This window comes from Rhinolophus ferrumequinum, chromosome 16, assembly GCF_004115265.2.
Source record: "Rhinolophus ferrumequinum isolate MPI-CBG mRhiFer1 chromosome 16, mRhiFer1_v1.p, whole genome shotgun sequence".
NCBI classification, from domain to species: Eukaryota; Metazoa; Chordata; class Mammalia; order Chiroptera; family Rhinolophidae; genus Rhinolophus; species Rhinolophus ferrumequinum.
Genome location: NC_046299.1, coordinates 61443700 through 61462153, shown reverse-complemented (window position 1 = coordinate 61462153; position 18454 = coordinate 61443700). Strand labels below are relative to the sequence as shown.

General features: G+C 37.9%; 1 protein-coding gene across 2 annotated transcripts in view; it reads left to right on the top strand.

Moving 5' to 3' along the window:
• Positions 1 to 13707, top strand: part of WAPL (WAPL cohesin release factor) — an 83434-nt gene extending 69727 nt beyond the window's left edge. For both annotated transcript variants that reach the window (XM_033130091.1, XM_033130092.1), the window contains exons 12-19: positions 939 to 1015; positions 1958 to 2133; positions 2473 to 2588; positions 2969 to 3133; positions 5055 to 5262; positions 7603 to 7691; positions 10965 to 11060; positions 11362 to 13707. In XM_033130091.1, the coding sequence (XP_032985982.1) occupies positions 939 to 1015; positions 1958 to 2133; positions 2473 to 2588; positions 2969 to 3133; positions 5055 to 5262; positions 7603 to 7691; positions 10965 to 11060; positions 11362 to 11427 (993 nt within the window). In that variant the 3' untranslated portion in view covers positions 11428 to 13707. The remainder of the gene's footprint in view (positions 1 to 938; positions 1016 to 1957; positions 2134 to 2472; positions 2589 to 2968; positions 3134 to 5054; positions 5263 to 7602; positions 7692 to 10964; positions 11061 to 11361) is intronic.
• Positions 13708 to 18454: the final 4747 nt, after the last annotated feature.

The window sequence follows — 18454 nt, the reverse complement described above, 5'->3', positions numbered from 1 at the left end:
AATTGAAATTGTGATGCATTCTTTGATCCACCAATGTTAATGAACAAGTTAACTGAGCAATTTCGTCTTTCAAGAATATGTGTATTGTTGCCCCCTATGAAACCTAGCATGTCAAGTTTGTTTATATTGCCAGATGTTATTCTTTATAATGGGGAATTCTCCTTAAATGTATTAACTTGTTTGTGGAAAATGGTAGTTAAACATAGGTTTTTGTTCTGGTTTTTAATTAATAAGGATTTTCTAGATTTACCTATTATCAGATTGTTGGTAATCATAGCTTATGAAAATATTTGAAGAATGATACTATTGAGCTTTATGCCATAAGTGTGGTGTTTTTTTGTTTTGTTTTTTTTTTTTTTGGCTTTTATGAATAACTTACCCCAGTTCAGTGTAGATTGGAATTTATGTTGCCAGTGAATTTCAGAATGCAGAATGCATAGATCCTGTGTTGACCAGATTGGATTAGCTTGGTGCTTTTGACACATCTATGGAAAAATAATCTAGTGTGAATTAAAAGTTCCTGGTGTAGTTGAAATTGAAATTATTCCTTCTCTCTTCTAGAGTGCTTCAGGTACCTTAGATAAACAGATGTATATTTTTTTATTCTAAATGAATCCACTTAAGAACTTTAAAATATTAGTTACAAGTTAGAAACTGGTCTTTTCTGACGTTCAAAGTACTTGGTATTTCACTACAGTGAATGTATAGCACAGAATACATTAATTCTGAGCAAGCAGTTATAACACTGATGTTTTAATTTTGTAATAAAGTAATGGGTCTATTATTTTAAACCTGGAACATGTGGGTTGTTATTCCCTTAGATGACAAGGGCTGAATCTTCCTCATCTTTGTCTTTTACAGCACCAGGCATAGTGTATTGTATGTGAATGAATGAAAGCTGTGGTTTGCCACAATCATTTCAGATTTTTTCCTTTCAGGTAACAGTGCATAATCCAGAGAATCAAAGCTACTTGATAGCATATAAAGATTCACAACTCATTGTTTCATCAGCTAAGTAAGTTTTTCTGAAATATCGTGCTTTTTATTTAATGCATTTGGATTGACCGTAAAGGAAATATGATTGTATCACCTTCGTCTGTTGAGTTCTGTGAAACAGAAGCAGCACAGTATAGTGCAAAAGTTAGAGGTACAGATTCTGGAGCCAGATGGCTGAGTGTGGACCCAGCTTCATAACTTGAGCCCTGCACCCTGGGCATGTCACTTACTTGCTGCAAGTTCTTCAGAGGGAGGTTAATAATTATATCTACTTATCTAAGGTGGTAGTTTCAATAAAAAGAATATGCATGTTATTTTAAATTTTGTGTAACATTTTAAAAATGTATATTAAAAAATATCTATATATAAAGTACATTTTTAATATCGAGAATCCTTGGGTGCAGCTGATAACTTGTGTGTCTGCCAGGAGACATGTCGGCCAAATGACCTCATGTCATTTGCTGTATGATTTGCTCTAATGTTCATGAAGTATTTAATACCCATTTATACACAGTTATGTAATATTAATATAAATAATACTCTACCTTTTTAAGAGCATGTATTCTGAATGAAAATCATCTACATGAAATTCAGAAGTGTCCAGTGTTAGTTAGTTCTTAAAAATTTTGCCTTGTTTGGAGAGGGGTTGTGGTAAGTCTGTTGTATTGGAGAGACTGGTAAAGTAGGGGACAATTATAGATAGGTATAAATTTATGTATTGAGTTTATAATTTTAACTTTGCCTAGAAAAATTTGAATTACCAAGTTTTCTCAAAACAAAATTTAACAGCTAGTGTGATATCAGGCATACTTAGTACATGATTGAATAGTTAATACATTAGAACTTTGGGAATAAAAAAGTAAAATAATTTGGCAGCATTTATGACAGATTTAAAACATTAAGGCACAAGTAAGTAGAAATTCTTATTTAGCATAATAATTACATTTTGCTTTATCTTAAGAGCATTACAGCATTGTGAAGAATTGATTCAGCAGTATAACCGTGCTGAGAATAGCATATGCTTACCTGACAGTAAGCCTCCACCTCAGCAGAATGTAACTAACCACGTGGGCAAAGCAGTAGAAGACTGCATGAGGGCCGTCATCGGGGTGCTGCTCAATTTAACCAACGACAATGGTAAAGAATGTTCTCTACAGACATTCTCATTGAAGGCTGCGTGTGTAGTGCATGGAAAAACAAGTTACTCCCTTTGTTCTTTTCTCTTGACATGGTGATTTTGTTTTAATTGCCGTGCCATGTAATTCACTTATTCAGGTATATACATTTAACTGCTTTTTAGAAGGTATTTTTAGAACCAAGCTTGGCTTGGAAATACTACAGTCAACAATGTATTTCAGTAAAGAAATAGCTATAGATTTCTAACTCTTAATATAGCTGTGTTTATAAATATTGGTTGTTAATGACATAAAGAAAAATCAGTAACAATTTTCACATGCTTTTCATTTCCTGTTTCAGAGTGGGGCAGCACCAAGACAGGAGAACAAGATGGCTTGATTGGCACAGCAATGAACTGTGTGCTTCAGGTTCCAAAGTACCTACCTCAGGAGCAGAGATTTGACATTCGAGTGCTGGTAAGTCAGTGACGGTTTCAGAAATGAGCACTTGATTTATTAAGATGATAAAAACTTCATCTTAGTTTTGGAGTAAGAATTAATTGTTTGGTATATTATGGGTTCAGTGGATTCCTGATGAACATACCTCTTATTATACAAGAGAGAGCTGTGAAGGTCCCTGTGTAAAAATAAAAAGTATGAGAACCAATAGTGGTGATTTTAAAAACGTGGTGGAACCATTTTTGGGAAGACCTTTATCTTACATACTGGTTTTTAACCATTTTGTAGATGGTAGAACACTGATTAGGTTTCCAGCTGCCAATAAAAGTTATATATATAGTGTGTTCATTTGCTTTTAATTCTCACCTGTGGTAATATGCATGTTTTAATTTTTGTAGGGCTTAGGTCTTCTGATAAATCTAGTAGAGTATAGTGCTCGGAATCGGCACTGTCTTGTCAACATGGAAACATCGTGTTCTTTTGATTCTTCCTTCTGTAGTGGAGAAGGAGATGATAGTTTAAGGATTGCTGGACAAGTTCATGCTGTTCAGGCTTTAGTGCAGGTAAGCAGCAACTTACAGCACACTGAACACCTTCAGTTTGTTGCATTTGGCCAGTTTCTCTCTCAGTTGTACCTTCTCTCTCCCTGCCCTGCCCCTTTCCCACTCCCACTCTGACCAGGTGCGTGACGGGTACACTGGGTTAGAATGAATACCCTTGCTTTACTCTGCTGACTGTCTTCAACTGCTGTGATGACTCCTTAGGCATCAAAAACAGATTTTTAATAACAAATTAGGAATCAAGCTCCAGCCCCATCCCATCTAGCTTAAGTCCTCCTGCATTTATTTACTGTGTGATCTGTGCCCAGGACTGCGTGCACCTAAATATTGGCCCTTACTTTTCAAAGTATGTCTGTAGAGTAATTTCCTGGGTTAGGAATTGTCAGAATATGTACATTTAAAATTGCTGTTGTCCTCAACTCCCCCCACCCCAGTCACTAAACACACATTCCCTCTCCCATTTATACTTCCCCCAAAAAACTGTATGTGAATTCTTGTTTCTTGACAGTGTTGGGCATTACAGTTTTTATTTTTTGCCAGTCTCAGGTTCCTAGCTGCCTTTGTCATTTCCTTAAATGACAGTTTGCATATGTTACGAAGTGATAATAAACCATCCTTTTCGTTGTTTTGGAATACTTTGCTAACGTCATAATCATTTTGGCCTTTTTGAAACTGATAATACTTGAACTGTGTCTTCAAAAAGTAATCCACAACAACTTGATGGTTTCCTGAATCATAACTTGGAGCCCATCATTCTTGTTTTCAAACATTTTGGTCTCAAAACTTCTTTATACTCTTAAAAATTATTGAGGATTCTAGACAACTTTGGTTTATGTGTGCTCTGTCTTTCCATATTTACTGAATTAGAAATCAAAACAGAAAATTGTAAAACATGGGCACTCATTCCATTAGCCATTAGAGCAATAATATAGTTGAATGGCATGTAGATACTGAAAAACTCTAGTCCTGAGAGAATGAAAGAAGTCAGCTGACCTCTTAATATCATTATAAATGCAATTATAACTTCACAGACTCCCTGAAAGGAACTTGGGGACCCCCTAGGGATCCTACCAATTTCACGAAATACTGCTTTATATAAAACTTAAATTTTATTGTCTTGAGCGTATTAAATTTTGTATACCACTCTTCTATATACTAAGCAAATCTTTGACATCTGCTTGACATTTGATTTTCAGCAAGTTGTCTTTAGTAACTTGGGGTTTTTCCCAAATCCTCAGTATATTAAATGCTTTCTGTATGTTCAGCACTGTACCAGCACAGGGAAAATAAAGTAAGTCGAGCAAAAGAGGTTAGTGTATTCCCTTTTGACTTAGAGTTTTCAGTGTGTTCTTCCATTGACAATTGTACTTCCATTTTTAATAATATTAGTTGAGATCCAGTTCAGGATCTTTCTCTGAGACCTTTTGATTTTTACTTTTACTGGTTCTTGTTTATCTCTTTAAATTTCTTTTTAAAGAAGTTATGTTGCTTTTACCCAATGTATGTAGTTTTATTCAGTGTCCTTTCTTCCTTGCAGTGAATTTATCCAGTCTGCTTAGGTTTAAAAAATATTTTTTTAAATCAAGTTTGTATTTTTTGTGTGTGCTTCCTGTCAGTATTATCCAAATGACAGGAAAGCGTTGAGATTTTCATTCTTAGAAACAGAATGCCTGCATCATTAGTAGACACACTTAATTTATTGATTGAATTCCCACAGCATTTACTTGTACTTTTGTTTTGGCCTTCATGAGGATGTAGACAAAGATGGTTAGAGCAAGGGCTTTTATTGATACTTAACGTTTCTATCAGACAGTATGTTTTCTAGATTTAGTGATGTTTAAAAGCAAACAGAACCTTATATTTGGGTATATACATGTTGGTTGGTGATCTCTCTTTAATGATCTTCAAAAATAATTTGTATCAGCTATTCCTTGAGCGAGAGCGAGCAGCCCAGTTGGCAGAAAGTAAAACAGATGAGCTGATCAAAGATGCTCCCACCACTCAGCATGACAAGAGTGGAGAGTGGCAAGAAACAAGTGGAGAAATACAGTGGGTGTCAACCGAAAAGACGGATGGGACGGAAGAGAAGCAGAAGAAGGAAGAAGATGATGAAGAACTTGACCTCAATAAAGGTATATTTATTTTGACTGGTGTATTCAAATAGAAAATAATGGCTTAATTTTTCTCCAGAACATACTTTTAATTCGTGCGTTGTCAATCACCTTTTATTGAAACTGTTATTTTATGGCCTCTCTAGTTCAGTGCAGACGAGCTTTGACATTTCAGTGCTTGTAGGAGTTCTTCGCTGGCTTCCTGGCTGTGAGGAGGGCACGTGTACGGCGTGGGAAAGGTCTGCCTTTCCTTCCCCAGCCAGCCGTTCTTTATTCATCTGTAAAGAGAACTGGCTGAGTAGTATGACCCCTAAAGATTTTCACAGTTTTGAGATTCTTTTATCAGCTTCACTTTATAAACTGAGATCTATTTTCATAAATTACAGTAATGGTTCTCAAATGGTACGTAGTCAGTGGCAAACCCAGTGAGGAATACACTGATGGTGATGTCTTCACTAATCAAACATTATGTTCTGTTGTCAGGAACTACGATACTTGATCTACTATTTATGCAAGTTCTACACACTAGCCATTCCCAACTTCATGTCATTCAAGTTACGAAATTGAAGTACCATGTTTGGCTTCCCCCAGCTAGGGAGCAAGTGCCAACAGTGTTTGATTCTGCGTCTCCCGTCTCTTAGGCCCACTGCTCCCTAAATCTAGTGTCATTAGTTCTCATATGAAGAAGTCGCTTTCATTTTCTCATTTACTAAGTTTTGATGTTTCCTTTGGCATGATATTTTTGGTTGCTTAGCAGTCTTTTTTGATAGCTTTATTTGGGATAAGTATTAGCTTGTGAAGGCCGCCATAACAAAGTCCATAGACTGAATGGCTTAAACAACAAAATTTATTTCCTCACAGTTCTGGAGGCTGTAAGTCCAAGATCAAGATGTCTTCAGGGATGGGGTCTTCTGAAGTCTTGCTTTTTGGCTGGTAGATGACCACCATCTCTCTGTGTCTTTGTTCTAATCTCTTCTTAGGAGGGCAGCAGGTCAGAGTAGATTAGGGCCCACCCTAACGACCTCATTGAAATGAGCGACCGTTTTAATTAAATACCCTATCTCCAAGTGCAGTCATACCCTGATAGACGGGGTTAGTGGCTCAGCATATGAATTAGGAGGCAGGGTGGATACAATTCTGCCCTACAATGATAAAGTCATCCTTTCACAGCAGGTTTCAGTATATTCACAAGGTGTGCTGTCAGCACCACGGTCTGACTTCAGGACGTTTTGGCCCCAGAAGAGACCCCATACCCATGGGCAGCCGTCACCCCCTGTTCTCCCCTCCCCTGGCTACTGGAATCTACTGCTTCTGTCTCTGGGTTTGCCTATTCTGGACATTTCATATAAATGCAATAATACAATGTGTGGTCCATTGTGAGTGGCTTCTTTCACTTAGCCTGATGTTTTCAGTGTTCGTCCATGTGTCAGTACTTAATTCATTTTTTATAGCCAAATTATATTCCACTGTATGTATATACTACGTTTTGTTTAATCATCAATTGATGGGCATTTGGGTTTGTGTCTACCTTTGGTTGTCATGAATAATGCTGCTGTGAACATCTCCTGTACAGGTTATCGTGTGAACATACATTTTCAGTTCTCTTGGGTATGTACCCAAGTGTGGAATTGCTGGATTGTTTGTTAACTCTGTGTTTAACATTTTAAGGAATTGCCAAATTGTTTTCCAAAGTGGCTGCATTATTTTACATTCCTACCAGGAACATACAAGATTTCCAGTTTCTCTGTATCTTACAGTTATTTGTCTCTTTATTTTAGCCGTCCTAGTGGGTGTGAAGGTATATGTCACTTGATTTGCAGTTCCCTAATGAGTAAATGGTGTTGAGCATCTTTTCATGTGCTTAGTGGTCATTTACATATCTTCTTTGGAGAACTATCCATTCAAATTCCCATATTTTACATTGGGTTGTCTTTTTGTTGTACAAATTCTTTATGTATTCTATAGATACCTGACCTTGATCAGGTATATGATTTGCAGTTACATTCTGAGGGTTGTTTCACTTTCTTGATGGTATCTTTTGAAACACAAAAGTTTTAAATTTGATGAAGTCCACTTTATTTTTTTATTTTGCCACTTGTGGTTTTGGTGTTGTATCTAAGAAATGATTTCCTAACCCAAGGTCACAAAGATTAAGTCTATGTTTTCTTCTAAGAGTTACATGGTTTTAACTGTTATATCAAGGTTCATCTTCCACTTGAGTTATTTTTGTTAATTTGTGTGGAGAGCCCATTTTCCGAGCACCATTTATCAATGTTGAACAGTTTTATAAAAAAGATAATGAACGGAGTTGGGTTTTATCGTTGGATGTGCTGTGAACATGTTTTGTTTGAACGCCCGCAGCCCTTCAGCACGCTGGCAAACACATGGAGGATTGCATCGTGGCCTCGTACACAGCGCTGCTCCTCGGCTGCCTCTGCCAGGAGAGTCCGGTAAGTAGTGGCTCGGTGTGTCTTAAAAAGATTCCATGTGACAGCTTTATACCATTATCTAATTAACTCATTTGTTACTTTATTTTTTCCTGCCATGTTAAAAACTTTCAAACATTTGGTGAACTTTTTAAAGGTACGTTCTGAAGTGAGAGTATGTTAGGGGTAATGAGACAGTTCTTGACTAATTAATGGATGATGAATCGATTCCCGTGCCTTTGGGTGAAGTACAGGAGAGCATAATGTAAAATCTGCGCTCCGCTGGCTTAAGATGGACAAGTGTCGCCTCAGTGACATCAGGGACTCGGTTAATTTCTGTCTTGAAACTGCTGTCCTCTGCATGGCGTCTTATGCTGCCAGCTCTGCTCGTACCCCGTGCTGGCTCTAGCTGCATGGCTCGTCTTGTTAAATAATGTCCAGCAGAAGAAGGCGGCCTCTTCCAGTATATTTCTTTTTAAGAGCAATGTTCTTTTTGTCCTCGGACCCCTTCACGTCCACTACACCAAGTAGACTTCCCTCATCTTGGCTAGCATCGGCTCACATGCTTTGGTTTGAACTACTCACTGGCCAAGAAAAGGGGGTTAACTGTGTGAGATTTAGATCATTGAGATTTAACTACAAGAAGTATGAGTGTCCAGACAATTGGGCTATTAGCACAGAAGTGGACAGTTCTGGCTTTTGGGACAGTCTGCTTTAAAATTGGGGACGTGTGGATTTTTTTTTTTTTTTAAGGGAAAGGTCCAGTAGAAGAGCAAATTTTTAAAAAGACAGGGACCTTTTTTTGTCCTTAGTTTCAAGGGCATTCAGGAGGCAGTGGGAAGGTTGGCGTCTCTTTTCTGAGGCTAGAGAATTGGAAGAAAAGAGCACAATAATATGAAAGGCTTTACAAGGAGAGGCACTCATGCTGTGCCTCTGTCCACCCACCCACACGTCTTCATTTTTGCTATGGAGTTTTTGTATTGCTTTCTTTTTTCTGTATCCGTTTGTGCTGTGTACTTTTCTGATTCTTTCTCGTCCATCTCTTCCATGTTTACATTGTGGTGAAGCTCCGATCTAAGCACACACACTTCATTGTCACCCTTGCTGCCATTACTGCTTTCAGGATCAAGAGCGACATTCCCATCACCGCCCTGGGCCCCGCAAGATCTTTATTCCCTCTCTGGGAATCTCTTCAGCTCAGCCCTTTTCCTTATTAAAACTCAGAGATTCCTAAGGGCAAATGAGAAACATCCGGCAAAGGGAAGAGGCAGGTCTTCCCTCGGCCTCCCAAAAAACAATGGGTGTACTGTTTAAAGATTTGAGAGTATTCTGATTTGTTCTCCTGAGTTTCATTCATGTTCTTTCTTAAATAATGGTTCTTGAAATGAACTTGTTTTATTACCGCAAGTGGTTTATCTTGGAGCATCTTTCCCATGTTAATAAATTGCTATTCATTTATATCTTAGCTCTATCAAGAGATATGGTCTCTGTTTTGTGGGGAAAGTTGTGAATTCATAGAGCCCTGGTGTCTTTGTTGCCTTGGGGATCATTATGATTAACCCCAAAAAGCTAGCTGATACCACCAAATGTGAAGGCAGTTGGTTTGCCAATGTGTAAGGGAGACGAGAAAGCAGGTGGTGTGTAGAGTAAATGCTTAGGAAGCCCACGAGTCGTGGTGTCATTTTCCCTTGCCCACCGAGCACCTGTGCGTGCAGTGGGCAGTGTCCTCGCTGATCTTCCTGTCCTTCCAACGCTCTTGGCTCCCCATTCCTGAAATTGTGCACACTGCCACCATAGCTGTCTTCCGTCAGAGCACATCAGATCACAGAACTCTTCTCTTACCAGGCTTCCTCGGCTCACCATCACTTAGGGAATGATGGTGATGACTTTGTTTACTGCAAGCCCCCAAACTTAAAACGGCTTCTCCAGTTCCTAAATCTGTCATACCCCTGAGTACTTTCTCAGTTTCCCTAACGGGCCATGGTGTTTCACACCGTTTCTTCTTGTACCTACTTTACGACTCTTGCCATCACTGTACTGTCATGGCTCTTCCCTAGAAATTGATTAAAGACATTCTAAAGCTTTCCTGTAACTCTGAAGTTACCATAGCCATCCCCCTCATATTCTCCACTTCACTATTCTTTTTAAACATTTTCTAAAATCTCTTTAAGGTCTGTTACCCAGTAGGAGTATGTTTGCACTCCGGCTCCCAGCTGGGGGACGTGTGGTGACTTTTGGTGGGGGAGGGTTCACTTAGAATAGTCATTGATGTCACATACCTTAGTGCATGGCTACTTTAGCAACGTTTTTATTAGATCTTTTCTGAACTTATTTGTACCATTATTTTGCTTGTTTATAATTTTGAAAGTACCCTTCCTTTTGAAAAAGAGGGAGAGAGGGGACTGGTGGCAAATTTCCTAAAAGAGAGTAATGTAGCCTCTCCTTCCCTGCCCCATCAACAAAACTCAAGTCAGAAGCACGTCTACTTTGGCACCCCCCCCCCCCGCCCCCGGGCCTCAGCATATCTTCTGTTGTGCTTTTTACTACAGGTTCTGTTTATATGGAACCTTCTTAGAGGAGCTTTTCCTTTCATTCTTTACATACCTGTAAAGCATTTTAAAACATACTGAAATAGAAAAGTTTTTAAAGCAGGTCATATATTTTTCTTGTAACAGACTAGTTTGTAGTTTGGCTGTTTCTTGCTAACAATGAAGGGAAACACCTTTCCTGGCGTGCTGACATTCTCCTTGTTGTGGATAATCTAGATTAATTACCTTTGGAAAGCCTTTGGAAAGGTCTAGTTAATTCCTAACCTACATAGTTAGTTGAATTCACCTGTTGAACATGAAGAATTTTCTTTGATCTTTTTCTTTTTATTCCATTAAGCATTCTGAGGTATAACATTTTAAGTCTACATTCTTTCCCCTCCTCTCCCAACACCCCCCAAATACACACACACACACACACACACACACACACACACAGAGCGCAGCACATTTGTTACTTCAGGCATTTTTCTGGGCATTTACAAAAATAAGCATGTACACATGTTTTTTTGTAGTCTTTGTGAGCTTTACTTTTTTCCTTTCTCTGTGGATAGAATGGGGTAGGGAATTGGGGACACACGTGAGCAGAGCTGAAGAGTGTAGAAAGGAAATTGCTTGCATATTAATCAAGGAGTTGGAGGACCTTGTAGAGGTTTGGAACAGGACGTGGGCCAAAGGCAGCAACACAGTGCAAGGTGCAGGCTCGCGTTTTCTGCCACGTGATCAGTCTTTCTTTGATCTGTTTCCTCAGATCAATGTGACCACCGTGCGGGAGTATCTGCCAGAAGGGGACTTTTCAATAATGACAGAGATGCTCAAAAAATTCCTGAGCTTCATGAATCTTACTGTAAGTAGCTTCTATCGCGGCGTCTGGTTTTTTTTAAATATACATACTGACAGTAGAAGTAAGACTATGGCCATAGTGAGTGGAAACTGAAGAGGGGTTCTCTTAGTAACTGTGCTGTTTCTAAGATAATTGTTACTATGGCCAAATAAATTGGTAACTGTATTGTCAAAGCCCCAGTTTAATCTCTGTGTTTTGATTCACAGTGTTCAGTTTAATAAAGCTAAAGAATTTAAGCTTTGATCTAATACTTTTTAAAAATTTGTAAGTTATTAACTGTTACCTCTCCTCTCCCCGCCCCCAGTGTGCTGTTGGAACCACAGGCCAGAAATCTATCTCTCGAGTGATCGAGTACTTGGAACACTGCTAGCTGCTGTCCCTGTGCTTCAGGTGCTCGGTAATGTGGAGCTGTTCTCAGACAGAGAAAAGTCATGAAAGAAGTCCTTGAAGATACACCCAGAACGTCATCAGTATCATTCACATTTGGATTTTTAAGGCCTCCTGATTTCTTCGTCATGCATTCTGCATTTGCTAAATGACAGTTACTACATCAATCTGCAACTATCAAAAATGAGGGAAAAGGTTCAGGCTGTTAATTCCATGCAGTATTTAAATACACTTAACTTTGGCAGAGTTTATCCTCTCCCCTGTGCTCTTGCTTTATTCTGGGCAAGTTTTAAGGGGGAAATTTGTGCTGCTGTTAGTGCAACTGCTGTGTATGTTGAGCCACTGTTGTCATGCCAGCCAGGTGCAAAGGCAGCTTAGCTACTGAGGTATTGAATGTTCTGAGGACATTCTAGACAACAGCTTAGTTCCTTTTTCAGGCTCATTTGCTTTTGCTTTTTTGTTGAATGATTCCAATCGTAAATAAAGCTTTTAATAATTTTGTGAATTTTTTTTGTTGTTGTTCCCTGAACTACTGTCTATGTTTAAAATTAGATGGAATCCAAAGACACAAGGGATTAATAGCATATTTTTTTATTCTTGATTTGATTTGGGTTGTCGAACTATTTTTCACTTTTCAGACCATGACCATGACCATGTTCATTATGATACCATAATGCATCATAGCTATAGGTGCAAGAAAACAAATAACTGTTAGAGGGACTATTATATAAGACGATGTACCCGCTAAAGGATGAAGCAAAACAGACAAACCCAGGGTAGTTTACGCTTATTACTAGGGGAGGCTCTTGAAACACTATTAAGTTTTGAGGGAGGACTCTAGATATATTTTCTAATGCTCAGTACAATAAATATAAGGAAGCTAAAACACCAATGTGGAATTCATGTTTCCAGATAACGTGTATATTCTTCTAAAGAGTGACAGGATCAAATGCATAAACGCAAAGCCTTAAATTGCTGGTGTAGAGAAGATCCATTTTTTCATTCAGATCCTTAGTTCATAGAGCAGTGTGTTGTTTGGAAAACAGTCATGGAACACGCAAAACACATTTTATATGTTTAATTTCACAACATTGCGAATTTTTCTTGTGTTATTGTTCAAACCACTGGTTATACATTTTTTTCTTCTTCAATTGATTGGGCCTGAATACAGGCTTTCCAGAGATCGATTTCATTAATACTTTTAAATACCTTTCAGGTAGTTATATCATGTTTCTTCATTGGATTTGTAAAACTTGAAGCCATAAAAATATTAGTTTGGTGTGTACTGGGGAAAATAGCTAAAAGTCTAATTTTTACTCATTCAGACTTTGTTATTTCCTTGTATAAAGTGACAAATCGGGGCTCTTGTATCAGTGCCAGCTGTAATGTTTTTTAATGCAGTGGCTGCCTTTTAATGTCTTCCTATTTTTGATAATGCAGATTGTTGGGAAATCTATAAGGAAGTAACTGGTTCCAGGCAAATTGTTCTCTTCTTCCCCCTACCCACCCTGACCCTACCCATCACCTTTTGAGAGCATAGTATGCCAGTGTAACTTGGGAAAGATTGAGGTGGTATTTGCCCTGAGTATAAAAGCTAGCTTAGCAAGCTATTTTAAAAGCATATCAGTAAATGAAATACATAAAATTGAATTAGGTATATTTTGTTTATTTTAAAATACATTGATATTTATTAATCATTGGATTTAGGAAAAGGAACAGATTTTTGGTAAAACTGACTTGGGCAGGTGGTGAGAAATATTATAAAACATTTGGATGAGAACAATCAGGGCGAACTACATTTTTCTGTTACACTGGTAATCATTTGAGAATTGATTTACCTCAGTGTTTAACAGTTTTTTGTTTTGTAATTTAAATAATAACTAATTGTCAAGCACTGATAGAGATGCAGGTTTTGGTGGGGGGTGGTGGGGGAGAAATCACCTCACCAACTGCAGTGCATTTGTGTGTTTTTAACCCTCAGAGAACTCTGCATTTTAGGGTACTTGAGGCTGACTTACAAATTAAAGTTTTAAAGTAACCTTTTTTTCCATTGTAAATACTTCTGTAAATACTACCCATTGGAAATTAGAACAGTAGAGTACTTTTCTGAATCCAATCTTTATTTTATACAGTATTTCTCAGCTGTGATCTTTGGAGCAAAAGCCAACGGCAGGAAAAAAATAGTTTGTACCAGTTTCATGAAGTATGTCTTTGGGTTTTTGTAAATAATTTTAACTCAAATAAAATTGCTACTTTCAATACACATGTTGTCTTTAACATAAATCTGTTTCAATGTCGGAGGAAGACGTCTCGGGAATTTGACGTAGCCGACTAATGGGAAGCAATGTGAATTTCACACTTTCAACATTCACATAAAAATGTATATATAATCAATTTATGTTAAATGTTATATATGTCCCCATGTTTTTAATAGTACTCATCTGAATATAATGTCAACTCTCTAACTCAGGTTTTCTGGTTGTGTAGTTAGGTCCTTGGTGTGTTTATTAAGTTGCTTTAGTCTTTTTGCCTCTGAATATGACTCAAGGCCTCTACTTTTGAATTTTTACAGTTGCTTTTGAGTTTTTTCAGTTTCTTATCAGTCTTGACGTTTCCTGCATTTATCCAAAGTGGATTCTTCAAGCTCTCCTCACTACATGTAACCACAAAACTAGAATGAAGGACCTCTCCTGAGAGTGTCCATTTACTCTTTCTTCCCTCTTACAGTGTATAACCATGTTTTAGAGTGCAGGCTATGGATATAGAAAGACCTAAATCACACAGATTTTGAACATTGGTGCTGATGTTTATTTTATTGACTGATCAAATTCCTGAACTCTGTGAACCCTGTTTACTCAAGTAGAAGATGGGGATAGTGTATACTTACCTCAGGGTTGTGAAAATGAAAGGCAGTGCCTGCGAAACATTAGCTTAGTGTTCCAAACTTGGGTCTCGGTAAATGGTAGCATTTACCAAAACTGTTTCCACTCGATTGGGAAATTTAAATGTTCTAAACAATAGAAGACTATTTCAGACACTTGAAATAATCGCTGTCATGTCACTTAGGTCATTGAGTTTGGTTTAACAGCAAATCTCTAAAATTGTTTACAAAATTGATATTGTTAATACCTTGGTAGGGACTAACAAAGCAGGGGGAGATGGAACAAATTTCAGTGTTCATTAAAATGTTTTAAACACATCACTTCGGTTTTCTTACGTTAGAAGGAGGGACCAGAAGAGGTTTGCACAGTTGACTGTCAGTTAATAGTCTTCTGATAGTAGATGCATATTGATAACTTCATATAGAAAGTATTTGAACAAAGAACTTGAAAAAATACTATTGTTTTTGTCAAACCTCTATTTCCTTAGCTTTTGTGTTTGCAGTTTGACTACTTTTTTTTTCTTTGTCTGACTTTGTATTGCAGATATATGGGAAGCCTCGTAGAGAATTATTTGAGCAATATTTCCTGCTCTGCTTTCTCAATAAGTCTTAAGATTGACATTATTACTGCCTTTTAATTAAATGCAAATATACAAATAGTTTGAAAGAAAAACGGGAAATGATATGCAAGCACTAATCATAAAGTTGGAGTGACTGTATATCAGAAATGTCTGCATCTGTACTGAAAGATGAAGTTACAATCATTGTTTGATATTTCAATGCCCCTTGAATTGACAGGATGTATTTTAAAAAATAAGATCTGAATGACAATATTAACTACCTTGACCTAACATTTATGGGACACTACACTCAACAATTTTTTCAAATGTACATGAAAGTTTCATGAAGATAGTCCACGTGATGGGACACAGAACAAGTCTCAATAAATTTTAGATTGAAGCCTTGACCACAGGAATTAGGAGTCAATGCAATATCTAGAAAATACTTGAAAGTTAAATACACTTCTAAGTAACTTACGAGTCAAAAACAAGGGAAATTAGAAAATACTTTAAAGGAACAACAAAAAATTTGTGGGATGCAGCTAAAACAGTGCTTAGAGGAAAGTTAGCTTTAAATGCTTAGGAAAAAGGCTTAAAATCAACTGTCTTAATTTCTACTTGCAGAAGCTAGAAAAACGAGCAGAAATAATGAGACAACCAACAGAAAAATTTTACCGAAGCCAAAATTTGGTTCTGTGAAAAGTTAATAAAATTGATAAAACAGCAAGAACAATCAATAAAAAATTACAAATTACCAATGTCAGGAATGAGAGATGGAATATCTATAGATTCTACAGACCTTTAAAAGAAGAAACAACTTAAGCTGGTAAATTTTACAATTTAGGTGAAATGAACAAATTCCTTGAAAAACAACTAAGCAAGACTGACTCAAGAAACTGGAAACCTGATTTGCCTCATACCTAAAAAAAGCAATTTATATTTTTAAATCTTCCTACAAATAAAAGTCCTGTCCCAGAAAATCACTGGTGCATTGTAAAATGAAGAATTAATATGACCAGTCAATCTTTCCCCCTTCTAATTTTTCAATGACAGCTGCCATTCAATATTATTGTATATTTCAGGTGTACAGCATAGTGGTTAGAAATTTGTAAAATTTAAGAAGTGATGGCCCTGTCTAATGCTCCCCTGGCACTATGCATAGCTATTACCATATTATTGACTATATTCCCTATACTTTACATCCCCGTGACTATTTTGTAACTACCGATCTGTACTTCTTAATCCCTTCACCTTTTTCATGGTGCACCCTAATCTCCCATCTATCACCCCAACAAATCTAGTACCCATCTGACACCATACCTAGTTATTACAATATTATTGACTATATCCCTTATTCTATACCCTACATCCCCCATGACTACTTTGTAACAACCAATTTGTACTTAATCCCTTCGCCTTTATTACCTACCTCCTCAACCCACCTCCCATCTGGCAACCATCAAAATAATCTCTATCAATGAGTTTGTTTCTGTTTTGTTCTTTAGATTCCACCTATAAGCAAAATCACTCTGCATCAGTCTTTCTCTGACACTCCACTCAGCACAGTACCCCCAGGTCCATCCCTGCCGCTGCAGATGGCAAGAATCCATTCCCTTCCATGGTCAAGCAATATTCCATTGTATATGTGTATGGCCTCTTTATCCATTAATCCATTGATGGACAACCAGGCTGCCTCAATATCTTGGCCATTGTAAACAATGCTGCAATGAACATATGGATGCACACGTGCCCTCTAAGTAGCGCTTTGGGTTTCTTCAGATAAATACCCGGAAGTGAGATTACCGGGTCTTTCTTTGACTCTTATTATTATAGTCTTTGTTTTACATCTATTTTGTCTGGAGTAAGTGTTGCTACCCAAGGGGTTTTTTTGTTTATTTTTCCCCTCATTTCCATTTTCATGAAATAACTTTTCCCATCCCTTCAGGATGTGTGTGACTTTCAATCTGAATTTGTAAGCAACATACATAAAGGTTTTGTTTTCTCCCTTCAGCCACCCTATATTTTTTATTGGAGCATTTAATCCATTTACATTGAAAGTAATTGTTGATAGATATGTAGTTATTGCCATTTTATTTTTCCACCCTCCTCCCTCTTATCTATGCAGCTCCCTAGCCCATGTTGGTGGTATTATTTTTTTAAAGATTTATTGGAGAATACTGGGGAATAGTGTGTTTCTCCAGAGCTCATCAGATCCAAGTCATGGTCCTTCAGTCTACCTGTGGAGGGCGCAGCTCAGCTCCAAGTCCAGTTGCCGTTTTCAATCTTTAGTTGCAGGGGGCACAGCCCACCAACCCATGCAGGAATTGAACTGGCAACCTTGTTGAGAGCTCGCACTCTAACCAACTGAGCTATCCAGCCGCCCCTCCGGAAGGAAGCTCAGTGGCAGTTTGTTGTCTTCAATCTAGTTGTAGAGGGCGCAGCTCACTGGCCCATGTGGGAATCGAAGCGGCAGCCTCGGCGTTAGGAGCACAGTGCTCCTACCGCTTGAGTCACCTGGCCACCCCTATTATTCAGATTTTTATTTATTTTTGTGTCCTAAAGAAGTCCCTCTAAGATTCCATGTAATACTGGTTTGGTGGTGAACTCCTTTAGCTTTTTCTTGTCTGGGAAGCTCTTTATCTGTTCTTTGATTTTAAATGATTGCTGAGTATAGTAGTCTGGGTTAGGTCCTTGCTTTTCATCATGTTGAATATTTTGTGCCAATCTCTTCTGGCCTGCAAAGTTTCTATTGAGAAATCTGCTGACAGTCTATGGGAGCACAATCATAAGTCACTAGTTGCCTTTTTCTTGCTGCTGTTAAGATTCTCTCTTTGTTTTTAACCTTTGGCATTTTAATTATAATGTGTGTAGGTGTGGGTCTGTTTGGGTTCCTCCTGTTTGGGACTCTGCACTTCCTGGACTTGTATGTCTTATTTCCTTCACCAGTTAGGAAAGTGTTCAGTCATTATTTCTTCTAGTAGCTTCTCAGTCTCTTGCTTTCTCTCTCCTTCTGGTACCCCTATGCTATGAATATTGTCCCAGAGGTCTCTTAAAGTATCCTCATTTGATTTTTTTTTTTCTTTTTTCTTTTCCAATTGGGTGTTTTCTGCTACCTTGTATTTCAAATCACTGATTCGATCCTCTGCTTCATCTAGTCTGCTGTTGATTCCTTCTAATGCATTCTTCATTTTCCTGTATTCTTCAGTTCTGACTGGTTCATTTTTATGGATTCTATGTCCTTTTTTATGCTTGTTATCTCTTTATTGAAGTTCTCACTAAGTTCTTTGAGCATCTTTATAACCGTTGTTTTGAACTCTGTCTCTGGTAGATTGCTTGCCTCCATTTTGTTTAGTTCTTTTTCTGGATTTTCCCCTTGTTCTTTCATTTGGGATACGTTTCTTTGTTTTGGCTGCCTCTCTGTGTTTGTTTCTATGTATTAGGTAGATCTGCTATGTCCCCCAGTCTTGGCTGGGTGGCCTTATGTAGTAGTTGTCCTGTGGGGTCCAGTGGCACAGTCTCCCTGGTCACCAGAGCTGGGTGCTCCAGGAGTGTCTCTTATGTGGTTTGTG